Source organism: Hippichthys cyanospilos, chromosome 11 (genome assembly GCF_059441005.1).
Source record: "Hippichthys cyanospilos isolate Australia breed blue-spotted pipefish chromosome 11, RoL_Hcya_1.0, whole genome shotgun sequence".
Classification (NCBI taxonomy): domain Eukaryota; kingdom Metazoa; phylum Chordata; class Actinopteri; order Syngnathiformes; family Syngnathidae; genus Hippichthys; species Hippichthys cyanospilos.
Window position 1 is genome coordinate 23230619 of NC_142379.1, and position 21297 is coordinate 23251915.

Sequence of the window (21297 nt, forward strand, 5' to 3'; positions counted from 1 at the left end):
TCAATATATCAATAAAATAGTGTGTACATGGAACTGTGTTATTCTAATAAAGATTGAGACGATGTAATGTCAGTATAAAGCAGATATGGTCCTGGCCCAGGGGAAGTGGGGACAAGTCGGCACCTCCAAAAGGAACTGATGGCATCCCCCGACCAACATTACACCAGGAACAAAAGGCTAGGTGTGGCCTTCAAGAGAAGATATCAATCAGGGTTTTATGGTGCTTAGACCTCCTCCCGCTTCAAAGAATGGCCGGCAGAACAAAGACTTTTGAAGACACCATCCCCACGCACGCACACACGCACACACCGACAGGCACGCACGCACGTGCACGCACACACTGACAGGCACGCACGCACGTGCACGCACACACACACACACACACACACACTTGCATTCCACAGTGGGACTAGAGGCCCCAAAAGGGTATAAGAACTGAATGTTGAAGGTGAAAGGTTGCCATTTTCTGCTCCGACCCGTGGCAGGACTGGCCCGAGGCCTCGTGTACTTTCCCACTCTGTCTGGATTAAATCAATTGTTTCACTATGTTGTGGTATGGGCAATCTTTCAACAAAAACGAACACGCTAGGAACTAGTTTAAGGCAAGAAGCTTTTTCTAGATTCCTTCAGGTGAAAGTTGAACGACGCGACGGGTGGATCCACCAGTCGCAGTGCAAGATCCTTCGACCCCCTGTTGACGGGCCTAGCGACGCCAGTCCATCGAAGTGAGGATCAGCACCCCCGAGTGCACGGACGGTGCACCAACGAAAGACCACAGTGGGAGAAAGGGTTTTTGTGGTAAACACACCCCTCTCAGGAGAATGGCCTGTCCGCCAGCACTCCTCCGAGCAGCATGCTGATTGATGCTGGGCGGCGCCCTTGTGTCCGGACGACCAACAACGCCTACCTCAGACAGACAGCGTTTGCCCACCAGCGTCATGGGCAACCTCCAGCTCCAGACAGACATCACGGGAACAGCAATAAACGCTACGTTTGTTTCAGTGTTGAGAACTCCACCCATTGGTCCAAATGCAACACTGACAAACCACCAGTCCCAATCACCAGACAAACTTCCGTCTATTTTTGATGCGATTGGCATGCCTTGGAGCATTCCTGACAAAGACAAATTGATTGACAAAGCAAATGCAGCGGGTTCGCATTTGCCATATTTGGTGCTCTATTTCCAGTGACTGTGTACAAACACACCGATTTTTTTCAATGATGTCAATCATAAAGTATACTCGTCGACTGATATCATGGACGCACCTTCTACGCACACAGCTTCACAACTACATGCTACTTCACTTATGACTATTCAAAACAGACAGGCACTCGACATGACTGGCAGAAAAGGGTGGCGTGTGCAAGCTTTTGCCATCAGGTGAATGTTGCGCACTTTGCACACTTTGCCTAATGGCTCGTTGTCTGAGACACTGACACTGCTCAGGGAGTGCAGACTGAGGACTCTAAGTATAGAGGGAGTTGAAGCTCAACCCCTTCCTGCATTGGTTGCAGGACTTCTTTGGCAATTGGAAGGGCGTGGCTGTAGCCTTTGCTTCTGTCATCATCTGCATTCTCTTGCTGTCATGCCTCTGCATAACCTGCGATGTGCCCTTGTGTAAGATCTGTGCCACCAAAATCATGGATGCTATTGAATGCAAAATAGCGGCGCAAGTGACCGTGGCCATGACTGGCTATCAACCTGTTGACTCTGACTCTGGCTTCGACTCCGACTCTGACAATGACTCAACTTCTGTGTAAACCTTTCAAGATGCGCCTACGGAAAAGATTTTAGACATAGGATGTTGATATGGTTTGTGATGTGTATATACATGTATTGGACCAAAAGGAGCTTTAGCATTTTCTTTTTCTTTTTTTTTTCCTTGTAACAAGCTCTTGCTTGGGAAGAGTTTTTCCCACTGGGTTTTTGGGTAGTTTTCTTCCCACTCAAGCAATAGCTTTTGACATCGTTTGATGTGTTTTAATAATGATAATCAGGGGGGATATGTGAAGGGAATCATATATTAGGTTGTTATCATTATGCGCTTATTTCATTTTTACCCATTTATGCAATCCTAGTTCATCTTGACCCTGTCCTTAGATAGAGCTGTTGACGCACTTAAGTGTGAGCCGGGACCTTGGCCCAGCTGCCGGTGGCGCCCGGCTGGCTCTCTTGTTGTGTCTTGTAATCTGCTATGCTTTTGCTCAATAAAAGCCAGGGGGGACGGCTGGGCGGTGAAACTAGCGTTGGAAGACCCACGAGTTCATTTGCCCAAGCTTTTTTCCCAATGCCCGACATAGAAAAGTCAATCTTGGCTGGTCTGAGTTACTCTTTTTGCTGTTTAAGCAGCTTGGCTTGTCCTAGTCTTCTGAGATTTCTCTGACAAGGGGTTAACCATGGGTCCAAAGATTGCTAGCGATGGTAAAGAGAGAAGTAAGAAGATGATTTATATGGAAACGAAGCTGTAGATAATCAAGAAATACAAAGCTAGCCTAGCCTAGGCTACCCTTACTACGGAATATGGGCATAACACACGCCACTCAAAAGGTAAGTAAATCCTTTCTATATTTTTTTATTTACGTTTTCTGATTGTATACATGTATATTATATATATGCAGCACTTACTATACTATTTTGGTACCAATGTTTAGTATGTACACACTGATCCTGGAAACCAAGGGCTTTGACATTGGCTATGTGCGCGTCAAATGAAGAGAACGACAGAACAGTTGCAAAGATAGAGAGGAGAATTTGGACATTTTTTTCTCTCACAACCCAAGAACCCAGCAAAGAGGTGTTGAGGGACAGATGACATGAAAAGGGAATATAAAGCACTTTAATTCAAAGCGTTGAACACAAATGCGACAGCGCCATTCATCTTTAGAGAATATAGCATTTCTGGGTCTCCTGGACTTCTCCAGATTCCATCTGTATGAGCAGGCTTTTTCAGACTGCCCATTTTAGTCAAATACTCTTATGGGCACTTTTTTACGTAATTTTGCGCAGTGAGCTAAAAGTGTAGGCTTTGCGTCTCATGATCCTAAAAAGCAAGACGTCTCGGAGCTAACCCGTGTAATGCACAAGCCATGCCATGCTGCAACGCTGCAAACCGTGTGAACTGTCCCTCGGTGCCTTGGTGGAAAGAACGATCTCTGGTCTGAAACGGATCAAAACCTATCAGCGCAATGCCAAAGGACAGAAGAGATTGTCTGTCTTTACCATCATGTTCATTCAACGGAGGACGCTTCGTAATAGAGTCAAATTAAAGCTTCGATGACAAAGTCATGGTGAAGTTTACCAAGAAGGCTCGTAGGATGGAACTCATCTATAAATAAGGTAGGACATTAATCATTGAGCGTTTGTTCAGTAACTGGCCTATGGCACAGTATTCATTAGTCTATATTTTGCAAGTCCAACTCATTTTCTCAGTTTATATAATTTATCTTGCAGTAACATTTTCAAAGGTTAAAACTTTTTGTGTGTGCCATCTGTAACGCTAAAAGCCCTTGCGGCTCCGCTGCGATGTCATTTTTTCCCGCTCCGCTCGAGCGTAGCTGAACCCATTTGGCTTCATGGGCGCGAGCCAGTTCCCACTACTGTAAATTCCAATGTAATGTCATTCCCTGGTTAGAATACAGTGCGTGTGCATCAACCTGTGTCGGCCAGGAATATTTCTGTTACAGTAATCCCTCACTTATCGCGGGGGTTATGTTACAAAAATAACACGCGCAAAGTGAAATCCGTGAAGTAGCCAGCTTTATTTTATTATTTTACAATGCAATACTATAGAATAAAACCAAAAATCAAAACCTGTTTTAAAGCCCCAAATTCATTTAAAACAATCATTTTAATATAGTAGTACAGAGTTGGAAACATTCTCACTCGCGTATTTCACAGTCCCAGCTATGCTTCTTCGCCCTGAACCCGCACATTGTTATTAGTAGTTTAGAACCTATTTCTTTTTCGGAGCAAGAACATTTTTATAAACGGATATGCCCGGACATCGAATTAAAGTGAAGCCTCTTATATCATAACAACACACTTAAAAATTCAATTCACTACAAAATGAATCTAGGTAAAATTCAGATTTTCAAAGCTGTGCTTCTCCGTTTCTCTCTATTTAGGCACACAGACTGGTTGTGTGCGTTTGCTCTCGGCACGCCTACAAGTCACGTGATTGGCTCCCAGAGACCAAGCTGTCAATCAATGTGCTTAGCATGTTTGCAACCTGTGTGCTGAACTGAGCGCTCTTGGACACAGGAGAGACAAAAGCAAGCTTTTGAATCCTCTTGCCTTTTGTGATGAACTGACAAGTAAAAAACCAATAGAGTACAGCATCAATATTTTATTTCGAGACAACAGTAAAGCCCCTGAGCCAATCAGATTCAGAGCACAATGCGCTGTAAAGAATATCCACACTGTAAAAAATCTGTGAAGCAGCGAACCCGTGAAAGATGAACCGCGATACAGCAAGGCATTACTGTATTTTATATCTACACTGTAAATCACAACACAATATTGTCAGTTTGTTACTTAGAGGCAAAATACCAACTTTTCCACATAAGGATTGTACAAACACATCAGTCGCAGTTGGACCCAGTCACCACATGAGTGTTTTGTTGGCTTGCCCAAACAGCTGCGCTGGTCTGGGAAACTTCACTATGAACCAGATGTCTTCCAGCTCCATTAAAATTGATCTCAGTTATCAAAATTTTAATAATGCAGGTGTTCCCCATGTCCTCTTCGGACAAGATGGATAAACACACAACGGCAGTGCATATATCTGCCGTTGTGTGTTATATATCTGCATATATCTGCAGTGGTGGATATCTCAGAGGACCGGGAAAGCTCCCTCCCAGCCTTTTGTTGTGGAGATATTTTCATTGATAGCCCAGATGACAGATTCCAGTTTTGGAATAGAATATTGCAGGAGAGAACGATGACAACACAGCAGATGGCATAGGACAAAGACAGCAAAAGCAGGGAGAAGGGGAGGGAGAGGAGCAGAGGAGAAAGAGTCTACCTTCGTCGAGAATAAGCACAAGTTTGAGTAACAGATGGCTTGCAGCAGACACTTTATTTTTACACTAAAAGTTAAATGAGTTCACAAATAGCCATAATCTGTAACCCCCAAAAATAAATCAAGAAGATATGAATATAATTGTAAATATTTTTCTAAATGAGCTGCAATGTTCAGTAATAAAACGGGTGCAAACAATATTCTGTACTGGTAACAATGTATTATTGTCCCTTCTTCCCACAGGTTAGGGGCAAGATAGGATATGAGCTTAGTTAGGACAACCATTGGAACCACTTAAGTTGCCATGGCCAGCAGAGCACATACGTTTTTAAGAGCAGGATGTCTGCTGACACGCATGCTCTCAGAGGAGGAGAATTTGATAACAATAGCGCAGGTCTCTCGGTAGAGTGCTCGGTCCGCAGCGACGGCCAGAATGTGCATTATTCTCAGAAGAACAGTCTCACTACAAACAAAGCGGACAAACAAAACCGCTATGAATGCAAATGCCGCATTGAAAACAAACGGCTGCATACGGTACCTGCCAGCGTGGATGCTGAAGGCTAGACACCAGGCGGCCTCACCCTCCGGGCTCAGGGCGTCCTGCAGGACTTGGCGGGACAGGCAAAGGGCCGCCCCCGCCAACTGCATGGGCAGAAAAGCCACACATTGACCCTCCAGGAGAGACAATTCCAGCAGGAAGCGAGCCATCCACACCATCTGATCAAAGTGATGACACAATATTCAGCCCTTCATACTGGTATCTAAAGTCCAGAAGCAGAATCGATAATTTGACAAGTTTAAGTCATCATGCAGAATATTCAGAGTAAACCTTTCAACGTTTAACACTGTACTCAAGCATCTGGAAAAAAAATTCTTCGATTTAATGTACTTACAGGGACATTAAGACGTAGACGGTTTTTCATTAAAAAGGAATACATTTCTAAATTTCAGAAACTTGAAAATAAATGTGTCCTTCACGAACAACTATGTTTTAAATCTAATCATAGGTCTAGTTATCATTAAATCATATTACATGTTGGTGGGACTTCTCCAGACGCTGCCATATGTGTAATAGCTATGGACAATGGTAAATACAGCACCTTTGCTGTCCGGATTTAAAAAAAAAAAAAAAAAAAAAAAAAAACGTAAAATCTTACATAGTGTCTCTAAGCAGTGAAAGTGTACATTTTGAGTCATTACAATTTTGATTTCATTTTATTTCATTTGCTTTGATGGTGCTTTGGTGATCAGTTTTCCAAAGTCAAAGCAGATGTGTGCATGTCCGATTTTGGGTTCAACATGGCCTCTCATGGAGGACAACGGAAATGGGAGAATATTTGCCTCAGGCACTTCTTTTGAGGACAATGGACAAAGAAGTAACTATGAAAGAGAAAAATGAAATGACACTGACTGGGCTTGTCAAGGCCCTTCCCTTGCAAGTATTTACTGCTTAGGAAAAAAATAAAAAAGAAGTAAGAGTAGGGGTAAACCTAAAGCAGGGGTTCCAAGCCCAGTACTCGAGAGTCCCTATCAGGAAGATAACCACAAAGTATGAATAACAAGTGTTTATTTAAAAAAAAAAAAAAAGGGAGGGGGGTTAGCACATTTGCCTCACAGTTTAGAGTCCTGTATTCTCCCCCAAACCCACGTTGGTTCTCTCAGACTTCCTCCCACATTCCAAAACCTGCGTGGCAAGTGTATAGGAAACTCTAAATCAGGGGTGTCAAATTCATTTTTAGCACAGGCCACAGTATAGTTTCTGTCAGAGGGCTGGTATGAATGTGAAATTTAATACACTTTAGGTGTGTTTGTCACACTGACTAGCTTTGAAATCAAAGGCCAGTAAAAAGTGTTCAAAAAACATTTGGAACAGAAAATGCTTGTTCCCCCCCAAATTTTTAAAAGTTGAATACACCATGCAAATTTGGTGTTTTAACCAGAATCTCTGTCAAAACAGCATTTTTCGGGCCACATAAAATAATGTGGCTGCGTATTCTGGCGCCCAGGGCATGACTTTGATCTCTGTGCTCTAAATTGTTCTTAGGTGTGATTGGGTGCGTGAATACAGTGGGCCCCCGGGTTACGAACTTAATCCGTTGATCTCGAACTGCTCGTATAACGGGCAATCCAAACCCATGTTAATTCGTGAATGCGTGCAACGCGCGCAAAAGCCTTAGGTAAAAACATCACAACTGTACACATATATTAAAATTGAGTGACATAATCTACTGTACATTTGCGTTAAATAATAAGTACAAAGGAAAAATGACTTTTACCTTTGAATGACGTGACTTGAGCTGGGTGGAAGCGGAGGGGAGCTCAAAGTCAATACGGCGAAGTAGATATGCTATTGCTCTTACAGTGTCACAGTAACTCTTTCAGTCAGGGTGCTAATCACGGAGATACTAAAACATCATCCTCTTATTTCTTCCTTTACCGCTGCTAGTAATTTTGGAAGCTATGTCTAACAGATAAAGTTTGCAAAGTCTTCACAACATTCCTCCCTTCCGTTTTTCACTCATTTTCTCTCCTTCCTTCCATCCCAACCAGCTGTGCCATCAAGCTAGATAAAGGCGTTCGGCCAATAGCATATCGGCACTTCTGTGATTGACGTGTGACGCCGGCCAATAGCATCTCTGTGAGTGAGACCGGGTGACCTTAATCGACCAATATCATATTGGCATCTCCATGACTGACTGATACTTATTCACACTTTTTTTTTAAACGGTTGGAATGTATTGACAATTAATTAAAAAAAAAAAACCACACATTTAAACCAATGACAATTCTTTGTCCTGCAATCTGCACATTTAATTTCATGTCAGCTGTTTTTCCTTTTAGCTGTACAAACACTACACTTAAATGGTAATATATTTACACACCGTGACTGAGACAGTCACTGTGACGTTGTAAGACCAATAGCGTTCACGTTACTGCCACAAGTATCTACTGAAAGTTTAAATGACTCATCTGCTGATTTTGTTGTCGCAGGCAAGCGAGAAACATATTCACATACTTAATGGTCGGCATGTCGGATTGCTCGTAAGGCGAAAGGTTTGTTCGTAAGTGGGGGACAAAAATCTCCGTGATCCACGCTCGTAAGGCGAATTGTTCGTAAATCAGGGTGTTCGTAAGCTGGGGGCCGACTGTACTTGTTTCTCACTACGTGCCCTGCGATTGGCTCAGAACCAGTCCAGGGTGTACCCTGCCTACTGCCCAACGACTGCTGGGATAGGCAGCGGCAGTGGCATCTCTGCATTTGGGGCCAGGCCCCACCAGATAGCGCTAGTGGAGCACTGAAAATAATTGTCTTCTCTTTAGAGTAAAATAATCTAAAATATTCTGAATAATAATATTCATGATTATGAATACCAATTATGTTAATCCTAAGGCTTTGCCAAAGCCAAACACAATTTCTCTAACTGTGACTCAAATACGGCTGGTCTGTGAGCGTTTCAGTGATAAGCCAACAAAATCATGCGCATGTCTAACCAATCTCAGTATACAGCCATGGGGCCGGGTCAATGTGGCCCTAAGGCTGAAATCTGCCCATTAAAATACTGGAGTGACATACACCAGACTCAAGACGTAATAAACTTGTTGGAGTTTTGGCGGATAGCGGCAGCAAGAGAGCTCGGTTTTCATTGTAACCTTAAGGACAATAAAGGCAATTCATAATCTGCACCATGAATGATGAAGATGCTTTTATAAAAGACTAAATTTACCATTTTGCCACTTGAGCAAAAATTTGAAATTAAACGTTTAGACAGCATTAGCCAGTGGATTTGAACATCGTTCAAGCAGGAAAGGACAAAATCCACACCTTCAACCTAATGGTTAAAGGAGGAAAATGACAGACTAGAAAATCGCTTGGACGCCACAAGGACTACAATGGGATTCAAAGACAGAAAAAGTGGATGACATCTTTCAAGAGAGAAGACAGCACTGATAATATGGATGAAAACAAATACTGCAGCAATTATGAATGAAACTTGTAATACCGTGGTTTGCTAAAGGGAGGATTTTGCAAAAGTGATCACCTTAAAGCACTACAGTTCAGCAAATCTTTTCTATGTGCTGAATTTGTATGTACAACTAAAGTCTGCTGTACAGCCATTCAGAATTGCATATTAGCAACAACCTGTCCCTGCTGCACAAACTACAAGATGCATGATTTGAAACTTTGTCCCTGCTCAAAATTATCACAACTCCAATGACGGCAACTGAGTCAAAAAAAAAAAAAAAAACAACATACAATTTACAAGACATTTAAAAGAAACTCAATGGGCCAGCATATATTAAATGCACTAGCATTTGTATGTTGTCCAATTGAACATGAAGTCATTCATGGATTATTGGACCTTGACAAATGAGTTCTTGACAAGTTTGCCCAGATGAATGCTTCAAGAAGTGAACAACTCTGGTGAGTGATACTTTCATTTGGAATCTTTTAAAGTGTGTTTTTAATTCTTTGGCTTTATTTGTAAAGCTATCAATAAAAAGAATTGTGTTCTTGAATTGAAATAGAATTTATTGTGTAGGTTTTGCTGCTCGTGCCCCATTCAACTTTTCATGTTAGAGACGCCACTGGGCACCAGCAGGCCATTGACCCTAATGAGGATAAGCAGCAACAGATTAATGGATGGATGGGCTGTCTTGCAAACTAAGCGTGTTGTGTGATTGCATGGGAACACCAAGATTGTAAAAGAATGCAATTTTCTTTCATGTAATTTCGGGAATGTGTTCAAAGAAACATGTCTTTCCAAAGGACCAGAATCATGATCAGCTCCTGCAGAGCTTGATGACTGAATCAGGCATGTTGGAGAGAGAAACTTCTAAAACATGCAGTACACCAACCTTTGAGGACTGAAACCCCCTAGCCTAGAGTCCTGTAGATCAACGGTCCCAAACCAGTTTAATCGATCAGTAAACTCGTCAATTTTATCATGGGGAAAAGGGAGGTTCAAAATAACCTACAGATACACCACAAAACCAATAAACAAGTATAAAGTGGAATAATTATTTTTTCTCTGGACCAAGGTGATGGGAGACAATGCCACACAAAGCATGTTGCTTACCAGCAGATTTATCTTGTCCAGTAGACTGACTAGTTCATTTGATAATTATTTTTCTATGTACAATTGGTGCCTTCTACGATGTTTTTCCTTGAACATGAAGTTGTAACAGACATGCTCAAAGGTCAGGTGATAACTTAACACAACTCATCTGTTTTCTGGGTTTGGTAATGTGACATTTTACAGACATTCCAAGACCAGGTGATGCAGTAGGCACAGTGACATCGTATTTTTTATCTATTTATTTTTTTAGTGTAGTCCCATCCAAGACTGTATCTCTAATTTGTCAAGAAACAGTGACAGTTTTAAAATAATAGCCATCGGCAGCCGTCACTTTTCCACCAATGCGGTTAATTATGCCAGCAACCATTCCACACAAGAACGCACAGCTACCGCTGTTAGGTTGGTAGCTAGCGTGCAGGCTTAGCAAAACACCTTTATTCAAACACCTACCATCCAAGAAGCACACACGAAGACAGATTTGCCATTCAAACAAGCAAAAGCCAGCAAGCCTTTCCCCGAAGAGGAGTTTCTTAAAGAGTGCAAGGTCGAGACAAAGAACAAATTTGAAAAAATAACTTAGCAGTGACTTGCCGTGTTGACGAGCACTTAACTAGTAAGCTCAACAGTAGAGCGGCATCATTTTCATTATATTCTTTGGCACTGGACAAAAGCAATGAAGGATACTGCTCATTGAGATAATGGAGGACTTTTAGATATGGAATCCCTGAAAGGAGAAACACGGGGAAAGGACTCATTTAACCCTCTCCAGGCAGGCGTTGCAAATTTGCAACAATAATATGAGAGTCCTCTAGGAATTAAACATTAATATGGATTGAGGCTTTTTTGAATTTTTTTTTTTAGACATTTGAAAAAAAACAAAAACGTTTCAGGCTCAAATTAAGTTAACAGCGTATAATGCTGTACAACTGTCATACAGATGCACAAGTTACCTTGGAGTACGCTCGTCAAGGTTACCACAGATGGATCACCAAATCTGACAGGAAAAATGTTGGGACGCTCAAAAGGTAATGTTCCTATACTGCATATTTCACTAGGAAGCACTGTGTAAAACAATGTTGCAGGTTGACCATGTTGCAAAACCTGTTTCCTTTAATTAAGCATGGGGACTTTGCCATCACCAGTTTATTCTTTTTCTCAAAGAAACTAACTCTGATCACACAAAGTTACTGTACCAGTACTGATTAGTCAATGATGAGTTAACTCTTTACTGGTGAAAATGACGAAATAAGATTAAGGGCATTTATAGACCAAGACATTAGGTTAAGGACATAATGTTCCTTACCAAAATCAACATTGGAAAAGCTCATGATTGGACTAATAAACATGGACAGTCACCTGAGCACTACAGCGGGCAATGGAGGCCAGAAGTAATAGGAAATGCAAAGGTGGACAGTAGGACAAGTTAAATCTAAGCCCAGTCAGGACTTTTCTTTCCATGCGGAGCAACTGATCCTTGGTGTAGGCATGATCCATGAGGTAACACAGTCCAGATACCTGCAAAAGAAAGTCACATTCAAACAAAACTGAATTTGGCCTGAGAATTCACCAGTAAAGCATACCTCGGGGAGGAAACACTCCTCTTTCTTAGCAGCCAGGAAAAGGCAGACTACGCCGAGGAGCTGCAGGTTGGCTGTGGTCACTTTGAGCTGACGGAGGGCACGATCCAGGAGGTGGATGGCCAGATATAGTGTCTCTTCCTGGAAGTGCATTATCTCCTGATAGGAAATACGCATTTGTGGATTACATTTTGAAACCATTTGTTCCAGTAAATCCAATAAGTTTAGCATTGAAATACACAGCAAATGACAACAATGTCAACTAGACAATATATAAATCAGGTTCTCACCTTAGAGCGACCAAGAAAATGGATGATTGGGTAAAAAAAAAAAAAAAAAAAAAAAGGACACTAGGGAAAAGCACTGTAAATTAAGTCAAGCTTAACCCACCTAACCATAGTGCCACCTAATGTACTGAAAATGAGCATATTATGACAAGCAATCACTGTGTCTACTTACTTAGCTTGGTTGTGTGGCATTGCCACAATCTAAGCCAGAATTGATGACTAAGTGGAGGCTTGAGCAACTGATGACAGCATGTGACAGCTAGTGACAAACTGACCTCCTTAAAATGGGGGCTGGGGGTGTATTTTGACGCCTAATTCTTAATTTGAAAAAAAAATTCATAATCCATAAAATAATGGAAAAAATAAACTTTTAGACTTATGGGGCCATGTAGAACACATTGTAAAGAAACCTTTTGGGTTGAGTTCTACACCTTTCCCAAGTGTAACAATCAAAATCACTTTCATTCATTAACAGAGCAGAAATAAGTTAACTTATGCGCAAGGGACACATTTCAGTTTCAAAGATGTCCTGGGTCATTTGGATTTGTAAAATGCATGTAACAGTCTTTCCATGAAGTTGTTTATCTTTAATTTTATCATGTACCATTAATTGGATCATTACAAGTTTTGGATGTCATTTGTTTCAATGCAGTAGGTTTTACTCATAAGAAATTATACAATTATTTATATCACCCAAAAAAAAATAAACAAAACACTTTAGGAAAGTGTCAATCGCACATTAACCAAGACTGGATGAGTGTATGGGAGGTTTGTAGAAATTGTCACTTTGATGGTTTTGCTGATATCAGGACAGCCATATGCTTGCTCAAGAAACAACTCCAATGGATAACTACAATTGGCACACCACCTCTGTGGGATATCCTCCATCACTGGTGTCTACTTTATTCAAAGGACCATCACAGTCTTCACTGATACCACCTTGTCAGGTTTATTGCTGACTTTTTAAAATCCATTTAAGAGCATAATGCACATATTTATGAAACCTCTGATGGTAATTTGCCAAGCCATCTTCATTAGCATAGCATTGAAAGTTATTAAGTGCCATTAGGTGGTCAGTGCCTGTCGTGGCGGCACTCCCCAAACCCGATGGTATATGTGCATATGTACAGTTGGCACCACATGGTCAGTTAAATGATTGACTTTGTCCTACCACGTGTTATTGGACTTGCGGCGGCACGTGTTGGACAATCAGGTGAAGAGAAAGGCAGAGCTGTCAATTGATCACCACCTACTGGTGTGCTGGTGCCGATGGTGGGGGAGATGTCGCTGAGACCTGGCATACCAAACTTATTGCAAGGGTCTGCTGGGTAGGAGCTTAAACTCGACCGACATCTCCTGCAGAATTTCTCCCAAGTCCCTTGGGAGGTGAGGGACATTGAGTCAGAGCGGACCATGTTCTGTGCCTCCATTGTTGAGTATGATTGGAGTTGTGGCTGTAACGTGGTCTGTGCCTGTTGTGGCAGCAATCCCTAAACTGTACATGATGCTGACAAACTAAAGAAAAGTCCAATTGGGCTTTTTAGCCTGTGGGCCTTGGGAGGCAGCTGACCGGTACCAATTAGCCAAGCAGAGCATGGCTTCGACATTCACCAAATCTTAGACCATGATCCTCAGTCAGTCAAGGGTGGAGTGCCCTCTCTGGGTCATAATGAGGTCCTGTCCCAAGTGAAGGAGTTCAAAATGGTAAATGGACTTTCACTTATATAGCGCTTATCTACCTTAGGTACTCAAAGCGCTTTACACTAACTAGTCATTTACCTACTGATGACGCAGCATCAGGAGCAACTGGGGGTTCAGTGTCTTGCTCAAGGACACTTAGGCATTGTCTTGATGGTCGGGGGATCGAACCCACGACCTTACGGCGGGAGACGACCACTCTACCACTAAGCCATGCCGCCCCCAAGTATCTTGGAGTCTTGTTCGCGGGTGAGGGTAGGATGGAATGGCAGATCCAGAAGCAGATAGGTGCAGCATCTGTGATCCGGGCACTGTACCGGTCTGTCATGGTAAAGAACGAGCTGAGCCTAAAGGCCAAGCGCTTTATTTGCTCTGTCCTATCCTATGCTCACAATTACAGCTTGGATACTAAAATACAATGACAAAATACTGCTGGAAGAAGAGTAAAGCTCATTTTAGAAATAGAATGATAAAGTTAACCAATCATTGCAATTTATGAGGTCTAATACACAAGACATATTTTGCCATCGGAGGCCCTTTAACTCACATGGACTTGAACGAGCCAATCAACTAGGACAGTTCGAGTGGCGTCAGCCAAGTGTTGCGGAAGCTCAGCTTTTGGCAAAGTGTGCCAGGTTTGACTTCTCTGCACACACAACAAAGTAAGGCCTTAATTGGAAACTAATACAAAGGTTTCAGTTTAAAAGGGCAATGCAAGTCTGCCCAACATACATTCGTGAAATTACATTCTTCAAAATAGGTTTAGAAAATGACGTTGCATGTGTTGAAGCAGATAAAGAATTAAAAATAAACAAATCAATAAATAAAAGGACAATGGGCCTCACCATCATATCTAGGAATATTTCCCAGGCAAACGCGCGGTCCCATATAAGGCCTAGTTTCTCCAGGGCGATCTCCACTTCATGGTGCAGCAAGCTGGGTACTAGTGCCTGGAATTTGTTGAAGCCATGCAGGCTGCGAGGGTAGAGATGCAAAGGGTCTTCCACAAATCCATCTGTTACACAAAGATGGAAAAGAAAACGCAGAGAAAAGTCCATGCAAATGCACACTGCATTTGCCAACTACAGTAATTACCTCCATTCTGATCACCGCAGGCAAGGACAATGCCCTTGTTAAACCCCCCAAAAATACCGTCGCTCTTCTTGGCACATAATATCCGGTCCTATAAACAAAATGTGTTATGAGTGGTATGGGTTGTCTTACAGTGGAAGCACACCATCCAAAACACCCATGCACGCACGTATGCATACGTTTGTACGACCATGGACGATGAGGACATTCATTGACATTAAGCAGGAAGTTTGACTCAGGAACTGGTTATTTCGGATTCCATTTTCTTCAAAAAGCAATATGTTTGTAAATTCAATTAAATCATATGTAACATTTAGTACATCATTCCAAGACAAACTGACCTTGTGTACTGTATAGAAGGAAGGCGGCTCCCTTTTAACAGGCACCAGTCTGGACTCAGGCACCCCTGCTGCTTGGCAGCAATCGCTGAGGCCAAAGGGAGTGGGCAAAGTTCTCCTTAGCGTTCGCCTCTCGTCACTCTGCGGGATCAAATGAATAGAAGACAAGTGGAGATCTTTGCGGCTATGTAGCCATTGCTGATCCAAATATGCAGAGGTGGGCATCTTACATTCTTTTGCTAGTCCCACAGTCCTGATCGGCCCGCCATTTTTTTTTTCCACACTGAAAATTGTCTGTCAGACCGCCCGTTCGTCGTCACCACCCGTCACTCACTTCTGTCGTCACTTGCCCCAGTAAGCACCCCACCCAAAAGCCTTCTGTAAGCACCCCTCAAGCATTTTTAATCTCCGTTCTACTTTTAAAATTAATCTGATGTCCTGAATGATACTATTGCACATTACTTAAAATATGCAGGTCTATAGTGATTTAAGTGAAGCAAAGTCTTAGACATCTAACTGAAATAAGTCATCACGTCATCTAAATTGCTCTAAAGCGTGTGCGCAGTTGGGACTAGTCAGTAATTGGCAGTCCTAGCCACCATCGTCACAACATCAGATTTTATTTAAAAAAAAAAAAAAACTGAAAAAAAGATCAAGAAAAAAAAAGTCAACATCTGTTGTAACTTTGTTGTCATAAGCTTCACGAATTGACAGTGTGAACTTCATTTCAGATCAGCGGTCTGTTCACATAGGAGCCTGCCCACTCCCGGAACCAAAGATGATCAAGTTAGTTGAGTGACTGGAAACGTCAAAATAAAAGGCCGTTCATGTCATGTGACTTGTAGCATTACAAGTACAGTTTATTTCTATGACATCCTCGCAACATCAGGCTTTGACTACGATATAGTGACTTGAAAGGCAGCTCATTATGTCTTGTAGCAAAAAACAAAAACAGATTACATTCCAAACTGATGGGTGATAATACAGACGTGAACATGACTGATGCTGTGAATGATCAGTGATAATTTGAACCAAGGCAGTTTATTGGTATACTTGTGCAAGATATTGTAAATAATAGACAATTTACTTTTGGGATTTGTATAGACTCATGACTTCGATACTGTTTGATGAAACAATGGAAAATGTAAAGAAATCCAGATTAATAGGTTTGGCACATAAATGATTTAAAGGCTGAGCAAACAGGAATCAATGTGCAGTTTAACAATGTAAAACCTAATGAGTATAGAACTCACTGGGCCCATCTAGGCCATTGAGGGTGTCAAACACATTTTAGCTCAGAGGCCACATGGAGAAAAAGCTATCCTCAAGAGGGCTGTACAGGTAAAAAACATGCTATATTTCTTAAAAACTGCATCAACATGTGTAGATGTGCTGTGTGCCGGCCTGGTCTGAATTCCTTGCGAATAGAAGGGGTCAACTGTAAATATAATGTTGTAATGCTAACGTGAACATTCCACTTTGTGTCAGTGAAGCGATCAGCAATCTATTTGGCACAAGCATGGCGACTGGTCACTCCCACTTGTAAGTTGCAGTGCTGATGTGGGAATTGCTTATAAAAAGAATTTTTTGTTAAGTGTACCGTTGCTCGTCATCAGACTGCTGAGGACAACAAAGAGAGTCAGTCACTTGTTACCCAGCACGAAGGTGAGTTGCGCAGATGGCAGCTCAGCATCACATATTTGTTCGATAAAAGAAGCTATCTATGGAACAGAACCACGACTGACACGTAAAACAGGAGTTTAGACATGTTAAGGCATTATGGTATAATAGACAGCGGCTTCGGTCCTTTTCCTATTACTTTTTTAATGTTTTATGAAATCATCTTGCCGGCCGGATTAAACCTGCGTACGTTTGACACCCCTGATCTAGGCTTTGTGCTTCATCCTTAATTATTTATAGTGAATGGACATTAGCTGTTTTATTTTATTTTTTTAATAAAAATAATGCTTGTGTTTTATATAGCGCTTTTCATTACACTCAAAGACGCTTTACAAATGACAAATACAGTCACACACACACACACACACACACACACACACACCGGTGGCAGTAAACCACATTGCGTAGCCACAGCTGCAGACTGGCAGACTGAAAGCAAGGCTGCCATATTGCACCAACAGCCACTCCGATAAGCCACTGGAGGCAAGGTGGGTTAAGTGTCTGCCAAAGGACACAACAACATGTGACTCTGACAGAGCGAGATTTTAACACTGGACAACACCCTTTACTGCTTCAGCCACCTTATTTGCAGATGTCGACATTGACAAAAGAAAAAAAAAAACCTATAAAAAACAACTTTCAACAACTGTCCATTATTTTTTATAGCGTTTGTACGGATTACAGCTTAGTCTAAAACAGAAAAAAATAACCAAGTGCATTAAAGTGCCTGAAACAAACAAAATGATGAAAATTGTTATTTTATTGCAATTATACTTTACATGATAAAACAAAGCCTTTTTACTGGGGTCAGCTGCACTCCCCTTGGCATCGCCTCACTATTTGAGAAGCACTGTCTTAAACAATATTCCAGTCCAAACAGTTATAAACAGGAGAAACTGCACAAAATTCATTATTCCAGGTTCTTAAGATCAGTTTACGAATACTCAGATATATAAAAGTGGCACTTGTTTTAACATATGTAGAGAAGTGTTGACTATCAAAAGAAAATGATTGTTTACTAAGCCACTGGAAAGTCCACAGGAAATTATTTGAAGGAAAATAAATAAAAAAATAAAAACATATGTAGAGGACATTTCTAAACCTAAATATCTCCCACCCAGTGCATTGACTTTTGTGCTTTATAGAGGACATTCAGAGCTTTCCAATACCAAATTTGTAGGGGTTGGGCTTTGTTACCTTGACTACACCGTAGAAGAAAATGGCTTCCCTCAGTGCAAGCACTTTTTATGGGAAGAGGAAAAGTGTTCAATACTTTTTATCAAACACATTTTGTCTTGAAATGCTGTTGGCATTTTATTTATAAGACTCTTATTAACACATTAAAGTGATTTTTATAGTTATTTTAAGTGTATTTGAGCCTAGTATTCAAGTGTCTAAAACATATCCTCTGTAATGGACATTTGATGTTATTTCATCCATTTTGCTCTTTTTTCCCCAAATGACAAGAAAGAGTCATTCTCAGAAGCAGAGAGAATTTTACTGCAGATTGTTGATGGAAACTCAGACATTGAGTTATCTGATGAAGATGATCAAGATCCACTGTTTGAGGTAGAACTAGAGGAATCATCTTCCTCTAGTTCTACCTCAAACAGTGGATCTCAGGGAGCTCTGAGGAGGAAATTCAGGCAGGGCTAGCAGATGCAGAGGATTCAGATCAAGCAGCACTGTCCACATCTAAGTCCAGTCGACGGCTACTATGGAGCAAGAATACAAAATTCAAATCCCAACTTGATGATCCTACCATTATTCAGAGCAATGATGCTGCTCTGACACGCCAAAACTGGACCCCAGTTGATTATTTTGAGCAATACATTGATGACTCTGTTTGAAGAAATGGCCCTGAACACAAATCAGCGTGAGGTACTTGTGTCTGGAGCAATATTAAATACCACACCTGAAGACATTCTTTGGGAATTCTATTTACATGGGCTGTCTAGGATTTCCAAACATTCAAATGTATTGGGCCTCAAGTACTAGAGTAAAAATTGTGGCGGAATCCATGACCAGAAATCGGTTTTACAAATGAGAAACTCCATCAAGCTCGTCTACCAGGGCAAGACAACTTTCACAGCTCCAGGAGGAAAGGGCATCTGGGAACAAGCTGTTCTTCAAATGACAGAGTCTGTTCCCCAAAGGGACCCTCCTGTTCTTTGACAGGTACTTTACAACAATCAGTCTCATTGACACCCTGATGACAAAAGGACTGACAGCGACTGGAAACCTCACGAATAACAGAGTTCCAAAGGGCTGCAAGATCAAAGGCGATCAGCTCTTCAAAAAGAAAGAAAGAGGGTCATCAGAGATGGTGGTGAGACGAAACACACTTGAACTTGCTGTCATAAAATGGTTGGACAACAAGCTAGTGGTCATGGCATCATCTGCCTATGGGATTGAACCTCAGGACACATGCAGAAGATGGTCCAAGAAAGAGAAAAGAATTGTTCAAGTGTCAAGGCCACTGGCAATTGCGGAGTACAACACCAACATGGGTGGTGTGGACTTGCTCGATCGAGTGTTGAGTTTTACAGGATGGCCTCTCGCACTAGAAAATGGACAGTCCGTGCAGTTTGACTTTTTTGACCTGGCAATCACCAACTTGTGGCTTCAGTAAAAGAATGACTGCCAGTGTCTGGGGAAGAAACAACAGGAGCTCCTTGACTCGAAATTGAGTCAAAGAGTTAATTGCTCAAACAGGAGGTGCAGCAAGTGACAGCGAAGATGTCAAAAATGGAAACCAAATCCAAATGTGTGTGTGTGTGTGTGTGTGTGTGTGTGTGTGTGTGTCCATGATTGCATGAATCAGTTCTAAAGCAGGATCCAGAAGAATCCTAAAGCCGTGATAGGGAACTCCATTTCCGGAAGGGAGAACTTGGGACAACTGATATGTGTAGCGTTTGCTTCCTTTTTTTGACAGCTGTTGAACCGTAGGTAATGTGCTATGCTAACGATAGTGCGGCACTGACAGTACAGTATTTAGAACGGTATTGGCCACTTGATTGTGACATTGAAACTTTTGGCAGACGAGTATCGCCGTGAAAGCAAGGGACAAGAATAATAAAAGGTACTGTCGGAGAAATTTTTGGCTCTGCCATATCCCGTAAAAGTGAACGTTCTCAGCACTGCTCTCGTAAAGTGCACGGCAAGTTTACTCCCCTCCCCTCCCCTCGCGTGATACTGTTGCGTGAAAAGTAAACTTCCTTTTTGACCTCGCGACAAAACGCCTCGCGTAGAGCATAAACAACGCGCACCATCCGAACGCAGCATTAGAGGTTTGGACTATTTACGTATTGTAAAAGAAACGCTTTGGCGAAATAAGGCTTATCACTTCATATCGCACTTTTGGATGCACAGAAAAACTTAATTTTGTAGCCGAGGCTGACCTTGTGTAAGTCCAGCAGAGGCTTGAAGTCCGCGAACCCGGTCTTGGCCATCGTTCGAGCCAGAGATGGAGTTCAGCGCCGGGCCACTGCAGCTACTTGGCCATGAGTGTCGACGAAGGTCCGGATCACAAGAGACCTTAGCTCAATTCCTCTGACGCCAATTATAGGAAGCGTCTCAGGTGGACCACGCTGGATTGATTTGGCGCAGTGACGTCAGCCGGATGATGAATTCCGGTCTCCTATATTGCTATACAGTGAACCCTCGTTTATCGCGTAGATACGTTCCGGAGCCGACTGCGATAGCTGAAAATCCGCGAAGTAGCACCCCCATTTTTCACATAAAAAAATAAACCAAAAAAATACGTTTTAAACGTGAAAAGTCTTCATGCTTAACATATTATTTTAAGAAAAATATTACCGCAGTACACATATTTACTTAAATCTTAATTTATTAAACCTTATACGCTGTACAGGAGTGAAGGTGTACGGAAGAGAGAGAGAGACTGCGAAAGCAAAGCAGCTCAGATCAAAGAGCGGTCGGACTCATATGGCTCAACAATGTGGCTTTCATTTTCCTTACAACTTCACAACTGAACGTGGCAACTCCAAAACAATAAACCCAACGTATTTCTATTAATGCTCGTGCTGTCATCACCCGCCAATATAATGTAAACAAGCCTCCACGCCCACACACCTCTCCCAATGTCGTAGGACACGTCTTAGCTGTCCTGTGACATGCCCGCTCCAACCAGAATTTTCAATTTCAATATTTAATGTCAATTCAATTTTGATATACATATTTCAAATTAACCAAAACACATGCTTAAGATAGCTGAAGTGAAAATAAAAAAAGCAAATGTTAAACAAAGAACGGCTCGATGAAATGTATTTAAATTAATTGGTGCTATATGTAAAGAACGCCTGCCAAGGTTGGCCCCCCTATTTTTTTAACACACCAAATCTGGCCCACTTTGCAAAATGTTTGGACACCCCTGCCATAAATGCATCAAAATTGCAAATTCAAAAATCTGTAACTCTTTTTCTGTACATCCTAGCTTATGGCTGTATTTGATTGTTTTTTTAGGTCTTAGGGTCCTGTATATGCCTACAAATTTTGGTAGCTGT

At 41.8% G+C, this 21297-nt stretch overlaps 1 protein-coding gene across 5 annotated transcripts; it reads right to left on the bottom strand.

The window, feature by feature from the left end:
- Positions 1-5059: 5059 nt before the first annotated feature.
- On the bottom strand, positions 5060-20405 carry ccnp (cyclin P). Of its 5 annotated transcripts, none has more exons than XM_088427190.1 (9): positions 20173-20404; positions 15095-15232; positions 14814-14844; positions 14507-14676; positions 14209-14307; positions 11680-11835; positions 11456-11614; positions 5560-5738; positions 5060-5484 (listed from the first exon to the last, which is right to left on the bottom strand). In XM_088427190.1, the coding sequence occupies exons 1-9, from the start codon at positions 20221-20223 to the stop codon at positions 5316-5318; spliced, it is 1152 nt and encodes a 383-aa protein (XP_088283316.1). In that variant the 5' UTR covers positions 20224-20404; the 3' UTR covers positions 5060-5315. The 5 variants fall into 5 exon arrangements, with proteins under 5 accessions (XP_088283316.1, XP_088283315.1, XP_088283319.1 ...); XM_088427189.1 differs by having other exon boundaries at positions 14757-14844; positions 20173-20403; XM_088427193.1 differs by lacking the exon at positions 14814-14844 and having other exon boundaries at positions 14507-14743; positions 15074-15232; positions 20173-20405.
- Positions 20406-21297: the final 892 nt, after the last annotated feature.